Consider the following 23,266-nt stretch of genomic DNA (forward strand, 5'->3'; position numbering starts at 1 on the left):
CCTGCTCATCTTTGGACACTAAGGGGCAATTTAGCATGGCCAATCCACCTAACCTGCTCATCTTTGGACACTAAGGGGCAATTTACGATGGCCAATCGACCTAACCAGCATGCCTTTCAGACTCTGGGTGGGAACTGGAGTACCCGGAAGAAACCCACACAGACACAAGGACAGCGTGTAGACTCCTCACCGACAGTGATCCAAGGCCGGTATTGAACCCGGGTCCCTGGCGCTGTGAGTCAGCAGTGCCAACAACTGTGGTACAATGCCACCCATCAGTAAAGATTGGATCTCGCCGACCACTGTTCCACTGGAAAGCCTGCGTAATGTGTGAACAATGTCTGTCAATGCGCAAGTGAGGAGACAAGCCTCCATATCTGAGTACTCTTGAGTAACAATCGCCTTCAGGGGATGAAGGGGAATGTTGGGCAAGGAGGGGGGGGGATACAAGGTGAGGAATAAAGACCAGGAGAAATGTCCTTGGGGAAATCAGAACTGAATTGGCTGTTACTGGTGACGCCAGCAGGTTCAAGTCAAGAAGCCCACTTTGGGTTTTTTGCGTTTGAGGATTAAAATTGTGTTGTGCTGCATTCTCTTGTGGGAGTCATCTCCACGGCAACAGTAATCGCAGCAGAGGCAACCGTTTCCATGGGAACTCACACTGCATTTAAGAGAATATGAATCCCATACCTACGCTGCCCAGCAGTTGAGTGGCGACTCTGAATTGGTTTGTCAAACTACCTCTGCCTCACCTGCAGAATGTGAAACCCCATCTTTCACAGAGGCCTCCTCCACCAGCCACCTGACCTTCACCCTCATCAGCTCCCAGAATCCCGCGGGCTGGGTCATTGCCTCGAGAGTGCCAATCCTTTGAGTGCGTGATTCCCACAATGCTCCTTGTCTCCTCGAGTGGCGTACAGGATGTGATTTTCTAGCTGTTGCAGGCTTTTAACTAACTAGCCTAGTTACCAGTGGCCCCAACGCTGGAGGAGGGTCACACAAACACATTCCTGCATTAAGTGGCAACATGAGTGAAAAACAGACAGGACTTTCTCACAGGCAGAGTTAGAATCATCAAATCATAGACTCCCTACAGTGCAGAAGGAGGCCATTTGGCCCATCGAGCCTGCATGGACAACCACCCAAGCCCTAGCCCCATATTTACCCTGCTTATTCTTCAGACACTAAGGGGCAATTTAGCATGGCCAATCCACCTTCCCCGCCCATCTTTGGACAATGGGTAGAAACTGGAGCACCCGGAGGAAATCCACGCAGACACGGGGAGAATGTGCAAACTCCAGACAGACAGTGGCCCAAGCCAGGAATTGAACCCGGGTCCCTGACGCTGTGAGGCAACAGTGTTAACCACTGTGCCACTGAGAGTTAGTCTGGCCATGTCTCACATCTCCCTTCCCCAGGGTACAACCACACTTTCCACTCAAAACACTGTAATTGGAGCAACCTCTAAATCCTTCATGCAAAATTGGAGCCAATGGGTTTCCACGAATTGTCTCAGAGTTTCTAATGTTCTAAAGGGGTGGCACGGTGGCACAGTGGTTAGCACTACTGCCTCACAGTGCCAGGGACCCGGGTTCAATTCCCGGCTTGGGTCACTGTCTGTGCGGAGTCTGCACGTTCTTCCCGTATCTGTGTAGGTTTCCTCCGGGTGCTCCGGTTTCCTCCCACAATCCAAAGATGTGCAGGTTAGGTGGATTAGCCAAGCTAAATTGTCCCCTTAGTGTCCCAAGATGTGCAGGTTAGGTGGATTGGCCATTATAAGTTGTCCCTTAGTGTCCAAAGATGTGCGGGTTAGGTGGATTGGCCATGCTAAATTGCCCCTTAGTGTCAGGGGGACTAATTAGGGTAAATGCATGGGGTTGTGGGGATAGGGCCTGGGTAAGATTGTGGTCGGTGCAGACTCGATGGGCTGAATGGCCTCCTTCTGCACTGTAGGGATTCTATGATTCTATGAATTGATGCTTAATTCTCCCACTGTGGAAGTTAACGGGAAGCAATCCACAGATGGTAATTCAGTCACGTCCACCTCCACATCCAAACTCCTGACTTACTCTCCAACACGGGATTCAGAATGCCGACTTGTTTAAAAACCTTTTTTCTGGCACCTTGTCAAATGCCTACTGAAAATCCACTCACTCATTCCACTTAAACTGATGGGTCACAGAGATTTATAACTCCAAAGGAGGCCATTCAGCCCATTGTGTCCATTGCTGGTCAACAAAGAGCTGACGACACAAATCATTTTCCAACGTTGGCCCAGAGCCCTGGAGGTTATGTCAAAGCAAGTGAATGTGTAAATACTTCCTAAATGTTACGAGAGTCTCTCACTCAACCACCCATTCAGGCAGTGAATTACAGACACCCACCACCCTCTGGGTGAAAATGTTTCTCCTCAACTCCCCTCATAGCCTTCTACCTCTCACCTTAAATCTATGCCTCCTGTTTATTGACCCCCTCTACAGATGGACACAGTGCCTTCCTATTCACCCTCTCCATGCCCCTCATAATCTTACCCACCTCTATCAGCTCCCCTCTCAACCTTCGCTGCTCCAAGGAAAACAGCCCCAGCCTATTCAATCTCTCCTCATAGCTCAGAGCCTCCAGCCCAGGCAGCATCCTGGTAAATCTCCTCTGCACCCTCTTCAGTGCAGTCACATCCTTCTGATAATTTCCATCCTCAAAAAACTCTTTAAAAAAAATTGTCAGGCATGATTTTCCTTTCATAAAACCATGTCAACACTGGCTAATCATGGACGGCACGGTAGCACAGTGGTTAGCACTGCTGCCTCACAGCGCCAGGGACCCGGGTTCGATTCCCAGCTTGGGTCACTGTCTGTGTGGAGTTTGTACATTCTCCTCGTGTCTGCGTGGGTTTCCTCCGGCTGCTCCGGTTCCTTCCCACAGTGCGAAAGACATGCAGGTTAGGTACATTGGCCATGCTAAATTATCCCTCAGTGTACCCGAACAGGCACTGGAGTGTGGTGACTAGGGGATTTTCACAGTAACTTCATTGCAGTGTTAATGTAAGCCGACTTGTGACACAAATAAATAAACTTTAAACTAATCATGTTACGATTTTCTGAGCACATTGTTAGCACTTCCTCAATAATAGGTCCCGGCATTTCCTTGATGACTGGTTGTCAGGGTAACTGGCCTGTCGTCTCCTATTTTCTCTATCCTTCTCTTGAACAGCATTTGCTGCCATCCAATCCACCAGGGCTGTCCTCGAATCTAAGGAATTTGGGAAGATTCCAGACAACATATAAAACTCTTCAACAGGACTAGACAGGATAGATGCATGAAGGATGTCCCCGATGGTGGGGGTTTCCAGAATCAGGGGTCACAGTCTGAGGATACAGAGTCACAGAATCCCTACAGCGCAGAAGGTAGGCCATTTGGCCCATCGAGCCTGCACTGACAACCATCCCACCGAATCCCCCTCACACTAAGGGGCAACTTAGCGTGGCCAATCGCATCTTTTGGAATTTGGGAGGAAACCGGAGGAAACCCACGCAGATACGGGGAGAATGTGCAAACTCTACACAGGCAGTCACCCAAAGCCGGAATTGAACCCGGGTCCCTGGTGCTGTGAGGCAGCAGTGCTAACCACTGTGCCACCATGCCACCCAAACAGATAGTTTAGAACGGAGATGAGGAGAAATTTCTTCACCCAGAGACTGGTCAGTCTATGGAATTTGCTATCACGGAATGTAGTTGAGGCCAAAACATTGAGGGCCGGCCTTTACGGCCTCACTCGACCCGAGACCGGAAAATCCCTCTTGAGGTCAACGGACATTTCCATTGTCCGTCCCTCGCCCGTTCCAACTCTGTGGCGGGTGGGGTGGGAGAATCCCGGTGTGAATGTTTTCGAGAAGCAGTTAGATATAGCACTTGAGGTGAAGGGGTTCAAAAGATACGAGGGAGGAAGGTGGGGATCAGGCTATTGAATTGGACGATCAGCCATGATCGTAATGAATGACGGAGCAGGCTCGGAGGGCCGAATGGCCTCCTCCTGCTCCTATGTTTCTACGGATCCACTGGGCGTGATCTTACCTGTTGTTCACGCCACACCCCCGCAGCAGTGAGGTCAAAGAATATGACGGCTGTCCAAATCTCCGCTCACTGCAGCGGGATGGGAAAATCCCAACGGCGGGAACGGTGATAAGATTCCGGCCCCTGTCTCTGTCTCCTTTAGACCCTCAGGATATGGGCTGTAAGGTGCAGGGAGTTTGTCGGTTTTAAGTCCCGTTAGTTCCTCTCGCAATTTTCATGCACTGTTATTAATTGCTTTAAGTTCATCACCATGAGATTACCAATTAACCTTGTCACATTACACAATATAAGATTTAAAATAACCTCTTCCTTGGTTAGTTCCACGGTGCATTGTTCTAGGAAGCTGTCTCAATGCATTCTATGAAAACACCCTCCAGGGGGTCTTTGACAATTGAATTTGTCCAAACTATGTGTAGATTTGAGACCCTCAGAATTATTGCACTCAACAGTAACTTTCGGCAGTCAATTGATTAAATATTTGGAAGGTGGGAGGAAACTTGTGGGGCTAATGGGGAAAGAGGAGGAGGAATAAGATTAATTGTGTGGTTCTTTCAAAGTGCCAACACATCGGTATAATGGGCTGAATCGCTTCTGTGCAGCAACATTCTATAAATAACCATACTGTATAGGGAGGATGTTATTAAACTGGAAAGGGTGCAAAAAAGATTTACAAGGATGTTACTGGGACTGGAAGGTTTGAATTATAAGGAGAGACTGGATAGGCTGGGACTTTTTTCCCCGGAGCGTAGGAGGATGAGGGGTGACCTTGTAGAGGTTTAGAAAATCATGAGGGGGATAGAAAGGTCAATAGTCAAGGTCTTTTCCCCAGGGTTGGGGAGTCCAAAACTAGAGGGCATAGGTTTAAGGTGAGAGGGGAAAGGGACCTGAGGGGCAACCTTTTCACACAGAGGGTGATGCGTGTATGGAATGAGCTGCCAGAGGAGGGGGTAGAGGCGGGTACAATTACAACATTTAAAAGACATTTGGACGGGTACACGGATGGGAAAGGTTTCGAGGGATAGGGGCCAAACGCAGGCAAATGGGATTAGTTCAGTTTAGGAAATCTGGTCGGCCTGGACGAGTTGGGCTGAAGGGCCTGTTTCCGTGCTTTATATCTCGATGACCTAATTGCGACATCACTTAGGGGACGGCATTGTTACAAGACAGACATGTAATACTCCTCCCCCACTCTACACACACTATATTCATGAGGACAATGGCACCCAGAAGAACCACAGAATCCCTACGGTGGAGAAAGAGCCCATTCGGCCCATCGAGTCCGCATCGACTCTCCGAAAGAGCATCTTACCCAGGCCCACACACTCCTCCTATTCCGTCCCGTAACCCTGCGCTTTTGACATGCCCAATCCACCTAACCTACACACCTTGGGACACCAAGAGGCAATTTTGAATGGCCAATCCACCTAACCTACACAACTGGGACACTAAGGGGCGGCACGGTAGCACAGTGGTTAGCACTGCTGCTTCACAGCTCCAGGGACCTGGGTTCGATTCCTGGCTTGGGTCACTGTCTGTGTGGAGTATGCACATTCTCCTCGTGTCTGCATGGGTTTCCTTTGGGTGCTCCGGTTTCCTCCCACAGTCCAAAGATGTGCGGGTTAGGTTGATTGGCCGTGCTAAAATTGCCTTTAGTGTCCTGAGATGCGTAAGTTAGAGGGATTAGTGGGTAAATGTGTAGGGATATGGGGGTAGGACCTGGGTGGGATTGTGGTCGGTGCAGACTCGATGGGCTGAATGGTCTCTTTCTGTGCTGTAGGGTTTCTATGATTTCTACGATTTTACCATGGCCAATCCACCTAACCCACACATCTCTGGATTGTGGGAAGAAACCGGCGCACCTGGAGGAAACCCACGCAGACATGGGGAGAAAGTGCAAACTCAACCCAGACAGTCACCCAAGAACCTGGGTCCCTGGCACAGTGAGGCAGCGGTGCTAACCACTGTGCCACCGTGCCGCCCCAGACATGTATGGTTCTGCTGTAGGTTTATGAAGCTGGACATTATTGGTTTCCAGACAGATTGCGTCCATGCCAGCCTCAATTATCTAGGGGTAGCAGTGTCCACCATCTTGGTCTTCATTAGCGAGGCACACACCAGGGGTACACCTGGATTAACCTCTTGTTCCTATTAACTGGTAGATACAAACAGATATTGGCGTTCTGTTTTGAGATTAATCCATCAATGGGGCAACACGGACCAACATAGATCCAGGAACTTCGACCAGGAGAATGGGAAATACACAGGCACGATCAAGTTACCCAAACCTTGAGGGACTGTTTGCTAGGCTTCGGGGACACTTGTTGCTGGCAGATTACTGCCGAGGCACCCTCCCCTACCCCGCGCCGCAATCTCAAGGGGGAAACAACCCTGATGGCGCGTAGGTTGCATAATCGGGGCAATTAAAAACTCCTTACCTTGGCCAAGTGAGAATTAATCCACTTTGTGAAAGTTCGCTTCTGTACAGCTTCCTGTTCATCTGCAAAAAACATTGACGGGACAGGGATGAGAAATGCGGGAGGGAATCGTTAAACTTTACACCAAAGCAAGGAGGTACTTTAATGCCGATATCCGGCTGCAGAACAGTGAGGGGCCAATTTTCCCATCCCACCCGCCACGGGATTCGTAGCGGGCAAGGGGCGGACTATGGATAGGTCCGTTGACCTTGGGCGGGATTTTCCGGTTTTGGGATGAGCGCGGCTGGAAAACTTCGCCCTGAGTGTCTACTCAAGGCAAATCAAGATGTACAGAACAGCGAGCAGGAACTACAGGGATTCGAGGTTACAATCAGATCAGCCACGATGTTACTGATCTGTACAGCTTACAGTAACAGAAAGCTTAGCCGAGAGGAAATCTCCATGACAACTGCTCCCCACGACAGCCAGACTTAGGACCCGAGGCAATCATTACCTCAATCAGGGAGCTCATACTCTAAGAGGCCCACCTCATGGGCCTCGCTGAGGTCATTACAAAGAGCCCCCCGGCAATCATGGGGTCCCTCTTCCCAGTCTCCGGAGTTGTTCTTCCTTCATCCCCCCCACCACAGATACGGGGAAATCTGCTGAATGGGACTTGATGGAAACGGGAATCAGGCCGTTTCTCTAACGGGCAGCGAAAGCGCATTGTCACCGTGACAAGTTGGATATATACCAAGAGGTTATCGGTTGCAGAATTGGAGCTCACCATGGCACTGGTGCTGCCACAGTGCTGAGGGAGTGCCACACTGTCAGAGGTGCCGTCTTTCAGATGAGATGTCAAACCGCGGCCCTCTGAACCGGCTGAGAAAGACCCCGTGGCATAATCTCGAAGAATGGTTCTCCCCAATCTCCTGGTCAATTTTTATTCCCACAACCACCAACTTAATTGGCCATTCATCTAAATTTACGGGATCTTGCTGTGTCCGCCTACAAAATCACAGCGACTACACCTCAGAGGTAATTAGGACATAGGAAGGATTTCAGGACTTCTTGAGAAGGTATCAAAGTTCTATATGAATAAGAATTCTTTCCTTTATCCATTTTCACAGAATAGGTAGACGCATTTTTCATCTGAGTTAGAAAGGACGTGCGGATTAGGAGCAGCAATAGGCCACGTCTGCCCCTCGGGCTTGCTCCTCCATTCAGTAACATCATGGCTGACCTGACTGTAACCTCGATCCCACAATCCCGCCTTCCCCGATGACCTTTCACCCCCTTGCTCATCAAGAATCTACTGAGTTCTGCCATTGCAATACGTCCTCGGAGGCAGAAGTCCCTTCACCAAAATCCCTTTATTTACAAGTCTGACAACAGCACACAGAGTGCCGTCGGTTAACAGCCTACGCTAGGAGTCCCAGAGGAACTGACACGCCTGGTTAAGCTCAAAGTAAAAGGTTCCCTGATTGGCCCATCAATTTGACCCTTAATCAGGGAGTTCATATTCTAACAGGCCCGCCTCAATTGCCTGATTAAAGTCATTGCTGCCATAAAAATATTCAAAGCGCGCGATCTTACTGGGCCGTTCACGCCATCCTCCCGCTGCAACGAGGCCGGAGAATTTGACACTCAGCCAAATCTTCATTCACTGTGACGGGAAAATCCCGCCGGTGTGAACGGTGGTAAGATTCCGGCCTAAATCTCTGCTTCCACTGCCTTTTGAGTAAGAGAGTTCCAGAGACCCACCGCCCTCTGAGAGAAAAAACATTCTCCCCATCCCCGTCTTAAATGGGCGACCCCTTATTTTTAAATAGTGACCCCCTAGTTCTAGATTCTTCCACAAGAGGAAACATCCTCTCCACATCCTCCCTGAACGGAACGGAATTAAAATTGGAATGAAATGTAAAACACGCAACTCAACACTCGGCCTAGTGTCTGTGACTTGAAGCCACTGACTGGTTAGCACTCACTCATATCCCAAAAGAACTGGAGAACTCACAGAGGGAAAGTTAAATGCGGCAAACTCATTAACATGAGCTTAGATATAAACTGCAAATACGCAGCAGGCCAGTCAGTAACTGTGAAAGGGGAAGGCAGTTTAAGGTGAATCGTTTTAGGCAGAGGTCCCTGTTAAAATGGATCTATAATCTTGTTTTCTCCCATTCACTCGTGCTGCTGAACCTGTCACGGATTTGCGGCATTTTCTGTTTTTATTCATCAGTTTTGTTTCACCACATTTCGCCCCCCCCCCAACCTCTCTCTCTCTCTCTCTCAACATATAATATAAACTACATGTCGCTCACATGCAGTTAACAGTACATATTCCATGTTAAACTAGTCATGATTCCAAACAGATACCCAAATGCCTGTTAGCATGTACGACACAGAGGCACGGCGTAGTGGTATTGTCGCTAGTCTAGTAATCAGAGACCCAGGGTAATTCTCTGGAGACCTGGGTTCGAATCCCACCATTGGGCAGATGGTGAAATTGGAATTCAATAAAAATCTGGAATTTAATCTCTAATGATTGTGGTGAACCATAGATGGTTACCACTATGGGTATTTGTACATATATTACTCTTGTTACTGTTGGGGTTAGGGTTGGGGTGTTCCACCTGTTGGTATTGTTCTGTGGTACACTACGGTTGGCTCCGCCTTCCTATAGGAGTATAAAGGTCACTGCACTTCCTAGTGACCCTTTAGTCTGGGATTGTATTGTTAAGCAGTATGCTCTATTCTTGTTGCGAATAAAAGCCTTTATTCCCGGGTACGATCCAGCCTCCCGAGTGGATTAATCACGCATCAGTGATGACCATTGTTACTTGTCATAAAAGCCCATCTGGTTCACACTCACACGCCACCCCACACCCTCATATCCCCCACACACCATAATGGGCGGCTCAGTGGTTAGCACTGCTAGCTCATAGCGCCAGGGATCCGGGTTCGATTCCCGGCTTGGGTCACTGTCTGTGCGGAGTTTGTGCGGGTTAGGTTGATTGGCCATACTAAATTGCCCCTTAGTGTCAGGGGATAAACAGGGTAAATCTGTGGGGTTGTAGGCCTGGGTGGGATTGTGGTCGGTGCAGACTCGATGGGCCGAATGGCCTCCTTCTGCACTGTAGGGATTCAATGATTCTATCCTATGATACTCCACATACTCCGCAAACCTCGCTTCCACCCACCCCCTACCCCAGCCAGCAAGACGGACATTAAAGATTGCCAATCTGAGAAAATGAACAATAATTCCTGGATCAACATCAATCAAAACCTAACCATGGTCGGCACGGACTGGTTGGGCCGAAGGGCCTGTTTCCGTGCTGTATTGCTCTATGAGTCTATGATAATTCAGGTGATTTATTTCATTGCAGCCTTGCTGTGCACAGATTGGCTCCTGAGATTCCTTACATTGCAAGCGATTGTACCACGTTAACTGTAAAGTATCGATAAGGGCTGTGAATAGCGCCAGTAGAAAGGGTCGAGAGCTTCAAGTTTTTAGGTGTCCATATCACCAACAACCTGTCCTGGTCCCCCCATGTCGACATTATAGTTAAGAAAGCTCACCAACGCCTCTACTTTCTCTGAAGACTAAGGAAATTTGGCATGGCAGCTACGACTCTCACCAACTTTTACAGATGCACCATAGAAAGCATTCTTTCTGGTTTAATCACAGCTTGGTATGGTTCCTGCTCTGCCCAAGACCACAAGAAACTACAAAAGGTCGTGAATGTAGCCCAACGCAACACGCAAACCAGCCTCCCATCCATTGACTCTGTCTACACTTCCCGCTGCCTCGGAAAAGCAGCCAGCATAATTAAGGACCCCACGCACCCCGGACATTCTCTCTTCCACCTTCTTCCATCGGGAAAAAGATACAAAAGTCTGAGAACACGTACCAACAGACTCAAGTTACTGTGAAAATCCCCTAGTCGCCACACTCCGACGCCTGTTCGGGTACACTGAGGGAGAATTTAGCATGGCCAATGCACCTAACCAGCACGTCTTTCGGACTGTGGGAGGGAACCGGAGCACCCGGAGGAAACCCACGAAGACACGGGGAGAATGTGCAGACTCCGCACAGACAGTGACCCAAGCCCGGGTCCCTGGTGCCGTGAGGCAGCAGTGCTAATCACTGTGCCACCGTGCCGCCCCAAGTGAGCATCGAAACAGGAGGCAGGGGTTCCACTTGGTCAACCCCAGAATCACTGCGGGCTCACGAGCAGCCCCTCTCTCTGGCTCCGTGCCACTGTGTGTGCCATCAACAGCTTCCCTGAATAAAGTGCCTCTGGTATTACAAACCATCCTGAGGTACTTCACAGGAGTGTGTTACTCAGTCCAAATGAGTCAGTGAGGGAGATATTAATATAGCAGCATCTAAAAGGCTGGGAGAGAGCAGCCGACAGTCGGAGAGGTTCAGGGAGATAATTCCACAGCTTGGGCTCATCCTCGATGAAGCAATTAAACTTTGGGAGACTCAAGAGGCCAGGATGAGACGGGTGGAGTTTTGTCTGCGTGTCAGGCTCTGACTAGAACCAGCGTGGATCCCTCCAGATGCACCAGCTGGGTTTTCCGACCAGATTTTCAGTGGGTTTGGGGACGGGGGGGGGCGGGGGGGTTTACTCTGGCGGGGCAGGGTCTGATAGACATCAGGGTCATCATCTTTAAAGGGTGCCAAGATCTGTGCTAAAAATATCCTGCCCGCCACCCCCCCCCCCACACACACACAAACATCAGGCCTAAAGCCCAAACTCCAATGTCAGGGGCTCTTCTCCAATCAGCGTGAACAGTGCCAACATGTGCCGGGCAGTGCCAGATGGCAGTGCCGGGGTAGCAGTGCCGGGGGCAGTCCCAGGGGAGAGTGCCAGGGACAGCACCAAGGGGCAGTGCCGGGGTGGCAGTGCCAGGGGGCAGTGCCAGTGAGCAGTGCCAGGTGGCAGTGCCGGGGTGGCACTGCCAGGGGAGAGTGCAGGAGACAGCACCAATGGGCAGTGCTGGGGCGGCAGTGCCAGTGTGGCGGTGCCAGGGGGGCAGTGCCAGTGGGCAGTGCCAGGAAGGCAGTGCCGGGGGCAGTGCCAGGCAGCAGTGCCGGGGTGGTAGTGCCAGTGGGCAGTGCCAGTGAGCAGTGCCAGGCAGCAGTACCAGGGGGTGGCAGTGCCAGGGGAGAGTGCAGGGGACAGCGCCAAGGGGCAGTGCCAGCGTGGCAGTGTCGGGGGCTGCACCAGGGGCAGTGTCAGGATGGCAGTGCCAGAGGGCAATGCCAGAGAGAGTGCCAGGGAGCAGTGCCGGGACCAGGGCACTGCAGGGACATGTCCCTCGTCCGCCCCCGGGGGTGGGAGCCTATATCCACGTTGGTGCCCCCCAGTGGGTTCCCCTTGACTGATTCCCGTGTCTGTGTACCTGCTGCAAACCCTCGCTGACTATGAGTACTCAGTGAATAGAGCATCATGTGGCTGGCAAGGCCTTTAATTATTCTTACAGATGCATCGTAGAAATCATTCTTTCTGGTTGTTTCACAGCTTGGTATGACTCCTGCTCTGCCCAAGACCGCAAGAAACTACAAAAGGTCCATCACGTAAACCAGCCTCCCATCCATTGACTCCGTCTACACTTCCCGCTGCCTCATAACTAATGACCCCACGCACCCCGGACATTCTCTCTTCCACTTTCTTCCATCCAGAAAAAGATACAAAAGTCTGAGGTCACGCACCAACCAACTCAAGAACAGCTTCTTTCCTGCTGGTGTCAGACTTTTGAATGGACCTACCCTTGCATTATGTTGATCTTTCTCTACACCCTAACTATGACTGCCACACTACATTCTGCATTTTCTCCTTTCCTTCTGCCCTATGTACTCTATGAACGGTATACTTTGGGAGACACAGTGGTTAGCACTGCTGCCTCACCGTGTCAAGGACCCAGGTTCGATTCCCGGCTTGGGTGACTGCCTGTGTGGAGTCTGCACGTTCTCCCCGTGTCTGCGTGGGTTTCCTCCGGGTGCTCCGGTTTCCTCCCACAGTCCAAAGATGTGCAGGTTAGGTTGATTGGCCGTGCTAAATTGTCCCTTAATGTCAGGGGGATTAGCAGGGTAAACATGAGGGGTTATGGGATAGGGCCTGAGTGGAATCGTTCGACACATGAGAAATATTTTGATGGTGCAATCCAGAAGCACCATGTAAATGGTCACCACAAAACACACATCAGGGTGATCTGATAGCTGCTCTGGAGTGAGTATGCTTTGGCAGTGATAGTTCCTAGACTGCTCGGACACTAGCTGACAATTTAAAAAACTTGTTTCATTCATTAAATATGGGCATCGCTGACGGGGCCAGCATTTATTGCCCATCCTCAACTGCCCTTCAGATGAGTGTCTTGATCATCATTTCAGATGGGTTTTTAAGAGTCAACCACATTGAACAAAGAATAAAGAACAAAGAACAATACAGCACAGGAACAGGCCCTTCGGCCCTCCAAGCCCGCGCCGCTCCCTGGTCCAAACTAGACCATTCTTTTGTATCCCTCCATTCCCACTCCGTTCATATGGCTATCTCGATAAGTCTTAAACGTTCCCAGTGTGTCCGCCTCCACCACCTTGCCCGGCAGCGCATTCCAGGCCCCCACCACCCTCTGTGTAAAAAACGTCCTTCTGATATCTGTGTTAAACCTCCCCCCCTTCACCTTGAACCTATGACCCCTCGTGAACGTCACCACCGACCTGGGGAAAAGCTTCCCACCGTTCACCCTTTCATAATTTTATATACCTCTATTAAGTCTCCCCCCATCCTCCGTCTTTCCAGGGAGAACAACCCCAGTTTACCCAATCTCTCCTCATAACTAAGCCCCTCCATACCAGGCAACATCCTGGAAAACCTCCTCTGCACTCTCTCCAAAGCCTCCACGTCCTTCTGGTAGTGTGGTGACCAAAACTGGACGCAGTATTCCAAATGCGGCCGAACCAACGTTCTATACATCTGCAACATCAGACCCCAACTTTTATACTCTATGCCCCATCCTATAAAGGCAAGCATGCCATATGCCTTCTTCACCACCTTCTCCACCTGTGACGTCACCTTCAAGGATCTGTGGACTTGCACACCCAGGTCCCTCTGCGTATCTACACCCTTTATGGTTCTGGCATTTATCGTATAGCTCCTCCCTACATTATTTCTACCAAAATGCATCACTTCGCATTCATCAGGATTGAACTCCATCTGCCATTTCTTTGCCCAAATTTCCAGCCTATCTATATCCTTCTGTAGCCTCCGACAATGTTCCTCACTATCTGCAAGTCCTGCCAATTTTGTGTCGTCCGCAAACTTACTGATCACCCCAGTTACACCTTCTTCCAGATCGTTTATATAAATCACAAACAGTTTATATAAATCACAAACAGTGATTGCTGTGGCTCTGGAGTCACATGTAGGCCAGACCGGGTAAAGACGGCAGATTTCCTTCCCCAAAGGACATTAGTGAACCAGGTGGGTTTTTATAACAATCATTAGACTTTTAATTTCGGATTTTTACTGAATTCAAATTTCACCAACTGCCATGGTGGGATTCGAACCCAGATCCTGAAATAACTCCTCAGAGGCCGGTGTCTCTTCATCAGATTCCCTTTAGTTACAAATTTATCTCCACTCCTAAGATTGCTTCAGGTACAACGTGGGAATGCAGACTGTCAGTAGACCTGACACTCCTCATTATATACATAGGTGAGACTCGCGATTAGGCAGGCAATCATTACCTCAATCAGGGAGCTCATACCCCAAGAGGCACACCTCATGGGTCTCGTTGAGGTCATTCTGGTTCCCCAGAGCATTATCCCAGGTCTCTAGGTTACTCATGCATTATACCACCGAGTCCTCATACGTAAAGGTTTTCATGTGTATGAGTGGGTGTGATTGGTTGGTGTGAAGCTATGAGTGTGATCGCCATACACACACATGAAATACCACTGGTTCCGTTATACCTCGTGCTTTCAACAGCTGATTCCTCTTCCACGTCTGTGTCAATCAGGGGCGGCACGGTGGCACAGTGGTTAGCACTGCTGCCTCACAGCGCCAGAGACCCGGGTTCGATTCCGGCCTCAGGTCACTGTCTGTGTGGAGTTTGCAAGTGCTCCCCGTGTCTGCGTGGGTTTCCTTCGGGTGCTCCGGTTTCCTCCCACACTCCAAAAATGTGCATGTTGGGTGGATTGGCCGTGTTAAATTCTCCCATGGTGTCAGGGGGATTAACTGGGGAAATACGTGGGGTTACATAAGAACATAAGAAATAGGAGCAGGAGTAGGCCATCTAGCCCCTCGAGCCTGCCCCGCCATTCAATAAGATCATGGCTGATCTGAAGTGGATCAGTTCCACTTACCCGCCTGATCCCTATAATTCCCTTACCAATCAGGAATCCATCTATCCGTGATTTAAACATATTCAACGAGGTAGCCTCCACCACTTCAGTGGGCAGAGAATTCCAGAGATTCACCACCCTCTGAGAGAAGAAGTTCCTCCTCAACTCTGTCCTAAACTGACCCCCCTTTATTTTGAGGCTGTGCCCTCTAGTTCTAGTTTCCTTTCTAAGTCGAAAGAATCTCTCCATCTCTACCCTATCCAGCCCCTTCATTATCTTATAGGTCTCTATAAGATCCCCCCTCAGCCTTCTAAATTCCAACGAATACAAACCCAATCTGCTCAGTCTCTCCTCATAATCAACACCCCTCATCTCTGGTATCAACTCTGGTTACAGGGATAGGGCCTGGGTGGGGTGCTCTGTCGGAGAGTCAGTGCAGACTCAATGGGCCAAATGGCCTCCTTCTGCACTGCAGGAATTCTATAATTCTATGACAGACGCGAGGGGCTGAATGGCCTCCTTCTGCACTGAAGGGACTCTATGATCGTAACTGGGTTGTCAGTGGGGTCTGTGTAGTAAAATAAATCAAAGCTGCAGCATTAACCGGCAGCCCGCTCTCATCTGTATTCCCTAATAATGCCCGGTGTTTACAGCACAGGGATTCAGCTGAAGCAGGGCGGCTGGTTTGAGAGCACTGTAACACACCGAGCAGCCAGTCTGTGCTCAGTGACAGGGGCGGGTGACTACCCTGTGCTTGCAGGGTTCCCGCTGACAGCAACAGCCCGCCCGCCTTCAGACAAGTCCCTCATTTGCAAGCATCAAAACAGCCGGTTTCGCAGACAGCTTACCGTGGAAATACTGAAAGAATCCGGTCACCAGGTTCAGCGATGTCACCCTCTTCCCAGAGATCCCCTTGCAGCTGGCCATCATGCGTGACGCATCTTGGAATGAACGGTGGGGTTTTTTTTTTACGTGATCCCTGAGGGCAACTGTGGGATAGCCCTCCCCCCCCCCCCCCCGGTTCAGCGTGCAGCGTGTATCTTCACGGGCGTGCGGAGGTTCGCCAGGGTACGCGGCCAGAGTACAGCTCCTCCCCGCTCGCTCCCTCCTGCGAGCGAGGTCTAGCTAACGGATCGTGCACGGGAGCGTCCGTGTGGCACGACCTGGACGCAGCTTCTCTTGCGGGCGGAGGGAAGGGGGGGGCGGGCAGACTGGCAGGCAGTAGGCGCCAGTCCAGCTTTCGGGAAGAAGGTTGCCCTTGCCAGCCAGAGCGAGCGTAGCTCCAATGCTAGAACATCAGCTGGCCCCTGAGCAGAGACGCACAGGCACACACATGCACACAGCCCGAGCACAGACTGCAGAGGACTGACAGGGAACTGCCTTCCTGCTGCAGTGATGTTACGTTCGAACATACAGAGCATCTCAAGAGAAGATTACCCTTCACGTCGCTCCCCCACCCCCAGCTTCCACCGTGCGCATTCCTCCTACAGGAAGCCAGAGTGAGGGCTCAACGCTTTCCCACACACAGAATTTATAAAATGATGCAGCGCTGTCATCTGTTTCAGAGAAAAATCCAAACCCACAAGGCTTGAAATTCAGCGCAGAATGTAAACAAGGCCCCCCCCCCCCCCCCCGTATTGGTTAGTGCTTCCCATCCACTAACGATTAGAACTGGCTGGAATGCAAGCCGTCCACTCTGCCTCCTGTACGCAATAAAAGACAATGATTCAACAGTGACTGAAGGAGCAAGTTGCCCCCTGGCTGCCCCTGTGCCCTCATGATTCTGCCTCACTTTTGAGATGCTCGTAAAGAAGAACAGGAGGCCATTCAGCCCCTCGTGTCAGTCATAGAATCATAGAATCGCTACAGTGCAGAAGGAGGCCATTCAGCCCATTGAGTCCATCATAGAATCATACAATCATAGAATCACTACAGTGCAGAAGGAGGCCATTCAGCCCATTGAGTCTATCATAGAATCATACAATCATAGAATCGCTACAGTGCAGAAGGAGGCCATTCAGCCCATTGAGTCTATCATAGCATCATATAATCTCTACAGTGCAGAAGGAGGCCATTCAGCCCATTGAGTCTATCATAGAATCATACAATCATAGAATCGCTACAGTGCAGAAGGAGGCCATTCAGCCCATTGAGTCTATCATAGCATCATATAATCTCTACAGTGCAGAAGGAGGCCATTCAGCCCATTGAGTCTATCATAGAATCATACAATCATAGAATCGCTACAGTGCAGAAGGAGGCCATTCAGCCCATTGAGTCTATCATAGCATCATATAATCTCTATAGTGCAGAAGGAGGTCATTCGGCCCATCGAGTCTATCATAGGATCATAGAGTTCCTACAGCGAAGAAAGAGGAGAAAAGAGGAAAATGCTGGAAAATCTCAGCAGGTCTGGCAGCATCTGTGAGGAGTGAAAAGAGCTGACGTTTCGAGTCCAGTTGACCCTTTGTCAATGCTCTTCAAAAGTAGTTGGTTGCCCGTGAAAGGCTCATATCAATAACAGACCATTCATTCATTGGGGCGGCACAGTGGCCCAATGGTTAGCACTGCTGCCTCACAGCGCCAGGGACCCGGGTTCGATTCCCGGCTTGGGTCACTGTCTGTGTGGAATCTGCACGTTCTCCACGTGTCTGCGTGGGTTTCCTCCGGGTGCTCCGGTTTCCTCCCACAGTCCAAAAGATGTGCAGGTTAGGGTGCATGGGCCGTGCTAAATTCTCCCTCAGTGTAACCCGAACAGGCGCCGGAGTGTGGCGACTAGGGGGATTTTCACAGTAACTTCACTGCAGTGTTAATGTAAGCCTATTTGTGACACTAATAAATTAACTAAAGTACTTTACACTTGTGGTAAATCTGGCTCGTGAGCAAGGGGCAACAGAAGGAATAAGGAACACTGAAGAATAAAAATAACTGTGTGGATCACTGAGTACTCTGCTCCTGGAGTTACTCATACACAAAATAGCTTGCACTGATTTGGTGACTTTCTGAACCTCTCAATGTCCCACAGTCATTCACTAATGAAGTGATTTTATAAGTTAGAGGAACCACTTCTCGCAAAATGCCACCAAGCAGCAATGCCCAGGTCACCAGGTCATTTTTTGTGGTGTTGCACTGTTTAAAGTTTATTTATTATTGTGACAAGTAGGCTTACATTAACAATGCAATGATGTTACTGTGAAAATCCCCAACGCCAGAATTCTACCGCCCCGCCCACCATGGAATCGGAGCAGGCGAGAGGTGAACATCGGGAATGTCCATTGACCTTCAGGTGGTCTTGCTCGAGCAAAGCTGTAAAATCCCACCCCTAGTCGCCACACTGCGGCGCCTGTTCGGGTAACACTGAGGGAGAATTTAGCACGGCCAATGCACTTAACCAGCACGTCTTTCTGACTGTGGGAGGAAACTGGAGCACCCGGAGGAAACCCACGCAGACACGGGGAGGACATGCTGACTCCGCACAGACAGTGACCCAAGCCGGGAATCGAACCCAGGTCCCTGGCGCTGTGAGGCAGCAGTGCTAACCCACTGTGCCGCCGTGCCACCCCTGTCTGTGCTCCTCTTCGAAATAGGGAGGGTAGACGGAGCTTTATCTGAGAGTGTGGCGGCAGACCTCACTCCTCGATGTCCAATAAACCCCCTCAGTGTAGGGTATATACACTGACATATATTCCTGTGGCAGTTACCTCTCTGTAGGTGCACCATTCCCAACCATTGTGACTTTCTCCAACCCTCCCAGCCTGTCGCCGCTCCCAAACTGCCACGGAAAGAGGGGGCGGCATTCCCGGCACCGAGTAGGAATTTGGGAGCTGGGACAATCTTCGACGTGTCAATGCACCGGTTCATTTAATATTCTGTTCCAAAGTAAATCTATCCGTATGGACACAATTCCCTGAGCCCAGCAGTGATTCAAGCAACAGGAAACCGAGAATAAATGGTTGGAGATTAAGTGTCACTTTTTCCATACTGTTATTGAACAACAAGCCCTTTCTCCTTGCTGTAGTATATTAAGACGTTACAGTCGTTTCAATAGGCTTTTGTCCATACTACACTGATACCATTCAGCGCTAAAGTTCAGCTTAGAACTTTAGCAAACAGCCAGTGATTATGTTGCAACGATAAAGTGGTAGCTGCTGTTTCAGCCTCAGGATCCGTTGGAAGCGCAGTGGAGAACATGCCCCTGTCTACATCAATGGGGACGAAGTAGAAAGGGTCGAGAGCTTCAAGTTTTTAGGTGTCCAGATCACCAACAGCCTGTCCTGGTCCCCCCATGCCGACACTATAGTTAAGAAAGCCCACCAACACCTCGACATTCTTAGACGACAAAGGAAATTTGGAGAAATTTGGAAATTTGGCCCTTGTGGAGTCTGCACGTCCTCCCCGTGTCTGCGTGGGTTTCCTCTGGGTGCTCTGGTTTCCTTCCACAGTCCAAAGATGTGCCAGTTAGGTGGATTGGCCATGGTAAATTGCCCCTTAGTGTCCAAAGATGTGCAGGTTAGGGAGATTGGCCATGGTAAATTGCCCCTTAGTGTCCCAAGATGTGCAGGTTAGGGAGATTGACCATGGTAAATTGCCCCTTAGTGTCCCAAGGTGTGCAGGTTAGGTGGATTGGCCATGGTAAATTGCCACTTAGTGTCCCAAGATGTGCATATTAGGGAGAATTTGTAGGGTAAATACGTGGGGTTACGGGGATAGAGTGAGGTTAGGACAGGGTCTGTTGATCTACTGGAGAGTTGGCGCAGACTCGATGGGCCGAATGGCCTCCTTCTGCACTGTCGTGTTTCCACGTTCTATTTTGCAGGCTTAATGAATGCTTTGTTTCAAACGATGCGGAGAAATCTGATGCAGATGTGTTAGCCGGTGTGTGCGAGAGAGAGAGAGAGGGGGAGAGGAGTGCTAACCACTTGGCCCCTGTGACCATCAGGCGCGCTAATCCCTTGAAGCCATTTTCTGTGGACGGAGGATTTTGCCAAACCCTCTTTGGCTTCAGCAGCGGCCACATTGTGTGAGCAAGAATGCCCCAAGCCAGCCGGTTCCAGGGAATGCGAGCTCCCTTCACTCTGCTGGACTGACGCAGTCAGAGAAGATTCAACTTCTGGATCACAAAGCGTTCGGCCCTGAGCCCTCCTGAAACTATCGTGCTGTTTTGATTGATGCTTGGAAGCTGCAGTCTTCCAGCAGCAATTCCGGAAGATAAATCAGTTGTGTGCGGAACGGGGTTGGGGGGGGAGGGGGTGCGTTTTCCCTCAATCTTTCCAAGGCCTAATTAATTGCCACTTACGATTTGCACCTCCCCCCCCCCCCCCCCCCAAACACCTCAACCGTCCTCATGCAATCGCCATGGTTTCCCACAAGCTGTGTGTGTGCGCATCCACAACAAACACTGCGTCCCGTCAAGGAAACACCCACCCAAGCTGCGTTAGCCTTTGACTCGTCACCACGGCAACCGGTCTCCTAACGACTCCCAATTCTTCCTGTCCCTATTCTTAACCTTCATTTCCATCTGAAGGCCTCAGCGTGACTGTTGGGGGGGTGGGGTTGGGGGGGGGGGGGGGGGGAGGGAGGGGAATCAGGTTTTACTGATGCGGGGAACTGGTAGAATTAACGGACTGAAATTATCACTTGTGCCAAATGCAGGAGCAGATGAAGAAGGTTCCAGAAAATCAGCAGGGGGAGGAGAAAAAAACTCGCTGAAAAGATGTGAAGGGGGCAACCTGGCTGTTAAAATAACATTCTCCCAATCCCCAAAGGGATGATTTGTCAACTTCTTGGCTTCAACGTTCAGCGTTTTCACTGGACTTGGGGATTGACACAAGGTCATAGAGTCACCACAGTGCAGAAGCAGGCCATTCGGCCCATCGAGTCTGCGCCGACTCTCTGAAAGAGTAACTTACCCAGTCCCTATCCCCGTAACCCCATTAAACCCCACATCTTGGGACACTAAGGGGCAATTGAACATGGCCAATCCACCTAACCAGCAGGTCTTTCGGACCGTGGGAGGAAACCGGAGCACCCGGAGGAAACCCACGCAGACACGGAGAGAATGTGCAAACTCCACACAGACCGTGACCCAAGCCGGGAATCAAACCCGGGTCTCTGGTGCTGTGAGGCAGCAGCGCTAGCCACTGTGCCACCCATAATGCAAAGGCATCAGAGGGTTCCTTCACTCCAAATCAAAGTTTCAATCTTTTTGACATTCACATATACCCAATCGGAATAACCAGTTCAAAATCTCACTTCTGCAGACATTTTTCTGGCCATTTCTTTCCGTCGTGAGTTCCTTCAATGGGAACAGTCAGTAGAAACTCGCCATCCTGTAATTACAACCTCCCACCATTGGAGGTGCTGCTGTGTCACCTGTAGTAGGAAAGTGTAATTCCAATGTGACAATTCACATTGTGCAAAGAGGGATTTACAATGGAAATAAAGGGCAGAATGAAGACTGAACAACAGCTACACATTTATCTCCCAGCCCTTGACCCAGCCTGCACCTCCTGCACTAACCAAGACCACAATTTTATTTATTAATGTCACAAGTAGGCTTACATTAACACTGCAATGAAGTTACTGTGAAAATCCTCCAGATGCCACACTCCGGCGCCTGTTCAGGTACACAGAGGCAGAATTCAGCATGGCCAATGCGCCTAACTAGCACGTCTTTCAGACTGCGGGAGGAAACCAGAGCACCCGGAGGAAACCCACGCAGACACTGGGGAGAACGTACAGATTCCGCACAGTGACCCAAGCTCGGAATTGAACCCAGTTCCCTGGCGCTGTGAGGCAGCAGTGCTAACCATTGTGCCACCGTGCAAAGGGTTGTGAATGTAGTCCAGTCCATCACGCAAACCAACCTCCCATCCATTGACTCCATCTACACTTCCCACTGCCTCGGGAAAGCAGCCAGCATAATCAAGGACCCCACGTACCCCGGACATTCTCTCTCTCCCACCTTCTCCCGTCGGGAAAAAGATACAAAAGTCTGAGGTCACATACCAACCGACTCAAGAACAGCTCCTTCCCTGCTGCCGTCAGACTTTTGAATGGACTTGCCTTATATTAAGTTGATCGTTCTCTACACCCTAGCTATGACTGTAACACTACATTCTGCACCCTCTCCTTTCCTTCTCCCCTATGTAGTCTATGAACGGTATGCTTTGTCTGTATAGCGCGCAAGAAACAATACTTTTCACTGTATCCCAATACACGTGACAATATTAAATCAAATCAAATCACCTGAAGACTCCAGTTGGCCTTAACTGCCATGAGCAACTCCAAAGGAGATCAACTGGTGCAGGTCTAACTGGAGGTGAACAAACTGCAGTAAGAATTTGGATTTACATAGCGCCTGCGGTGAAGCCCCACTTGTGCACAAAAAGCCAAGGCTGACACTTCAGTGTGATACTGAGAGGATGCTGCGTTGTTGGAGGCGCTGTTATTCAGTTGAAGCATGAAACTGAGACCCCTATTTGCCCTCTCAGGTGGGCCGATTGTGTAGAACTGCGAGGGAGTTTATCCCCTGTCCAAGATTCCTCCCTCAATCCACATCGCAAAAAATGAGGCTATCAGGTCCATGTGACATTGTTGTCGTGGGATCTTGCTTTGCTCAAACATGGCTGCCGTGTTTCCAGCATTACAACAGTGGCTACAATTTAAAAACACTCCATTGGCTGTAAAGCACTTTGGGACATCCATAGTTCATGGAAAATGCTATATAAATGCAATCCTTTTTAAAGTACAAACTTTAGAATCATAGAATCCCTACATGTGCAGAAGGAGGCCATTCAGCCCATCGTGCCTGCACCGACTACAATCCCACCCAGATCCTACCCCATAAACCCACATATTTACCCCACTAATCCACTTAACTTATGCATCTTAGGACACTTAAGGGGAAATTTAGCATGGCCAATCCACCTATCCCACACATCATTGCACTGTGGGAGGAACCCGGAGGAAACCCACGCAGACACGGGGAGAACGTGCAGACTTCAGACAGACAGTCACCCGAGCCGGGAATTGAACCTGGGCCCCTGGAGCTGTGAGGGAGCAGCGCTAACCACTGTGCCACCATGCCTCGGTGGCATAGAGGTTAGCACTGCTCCCTCACCGTTACCGGAATCTAATCAGTCTAGGGCGGGATCTTCCAGGCCACTCGCCCCAAGACTGGAAATTCCTGCCCGAGGTCAATGGACCTTTGCATGGTCCGCAGAATTTTCTGTCCCGCCCGCTACAATTCCCATGGCAGGCGGGACGGGAAACCTTCGCCCTCACCGGAACTGAGGAAAGCGGAGTAAGTACTGGATGACTTATAGGTTTCAAAAAACCTTTTAAGGAAAGAGAGAGACGGAAAGTCAGAAAGGTTTAAAGATGCAATTCCAGAGTCTGGAACCTAGACAGCTGAAGACTTGGCTGC

General features: G+C 50.2%; 1 protein-coding gene across 1 annotated transcript in view; it reads right to left on the bottom strand.

Moving 5' to 3' along the window:
- The window catches only part of LOC144504750 (nesprin-1-like), a 603,924-nt gene that overhangs the window by 532,108 nt on the left and 48,550 nt on the right, over positions 1-23,266 (bottom strand). Inside the window, exon 2 of the mRNA XM_078230493.1 lies at positions 6,507-6,568. Within this exon, the coding sequence (XP_078086619.1) occupies positions 6,507-6,568 (62 nt within the window). The remainder of the gene's footprint in view (positions 1-6,506; positions 6,569-23,266) is intronic.

Source organism: Mustelus asterias, chromosome 15 (genome assembly GCF_964213995.1).
Source record: "Mustelus asterias chromosome 15, sMusAst1.hap1.1, whole genome shotgun sequence".
NCBI lineage: Eukaryota > Metazoa > Chordata > Chondrichthyes > Carcharhiniformes > Triakidae > Mustelus > Mustelus asterias.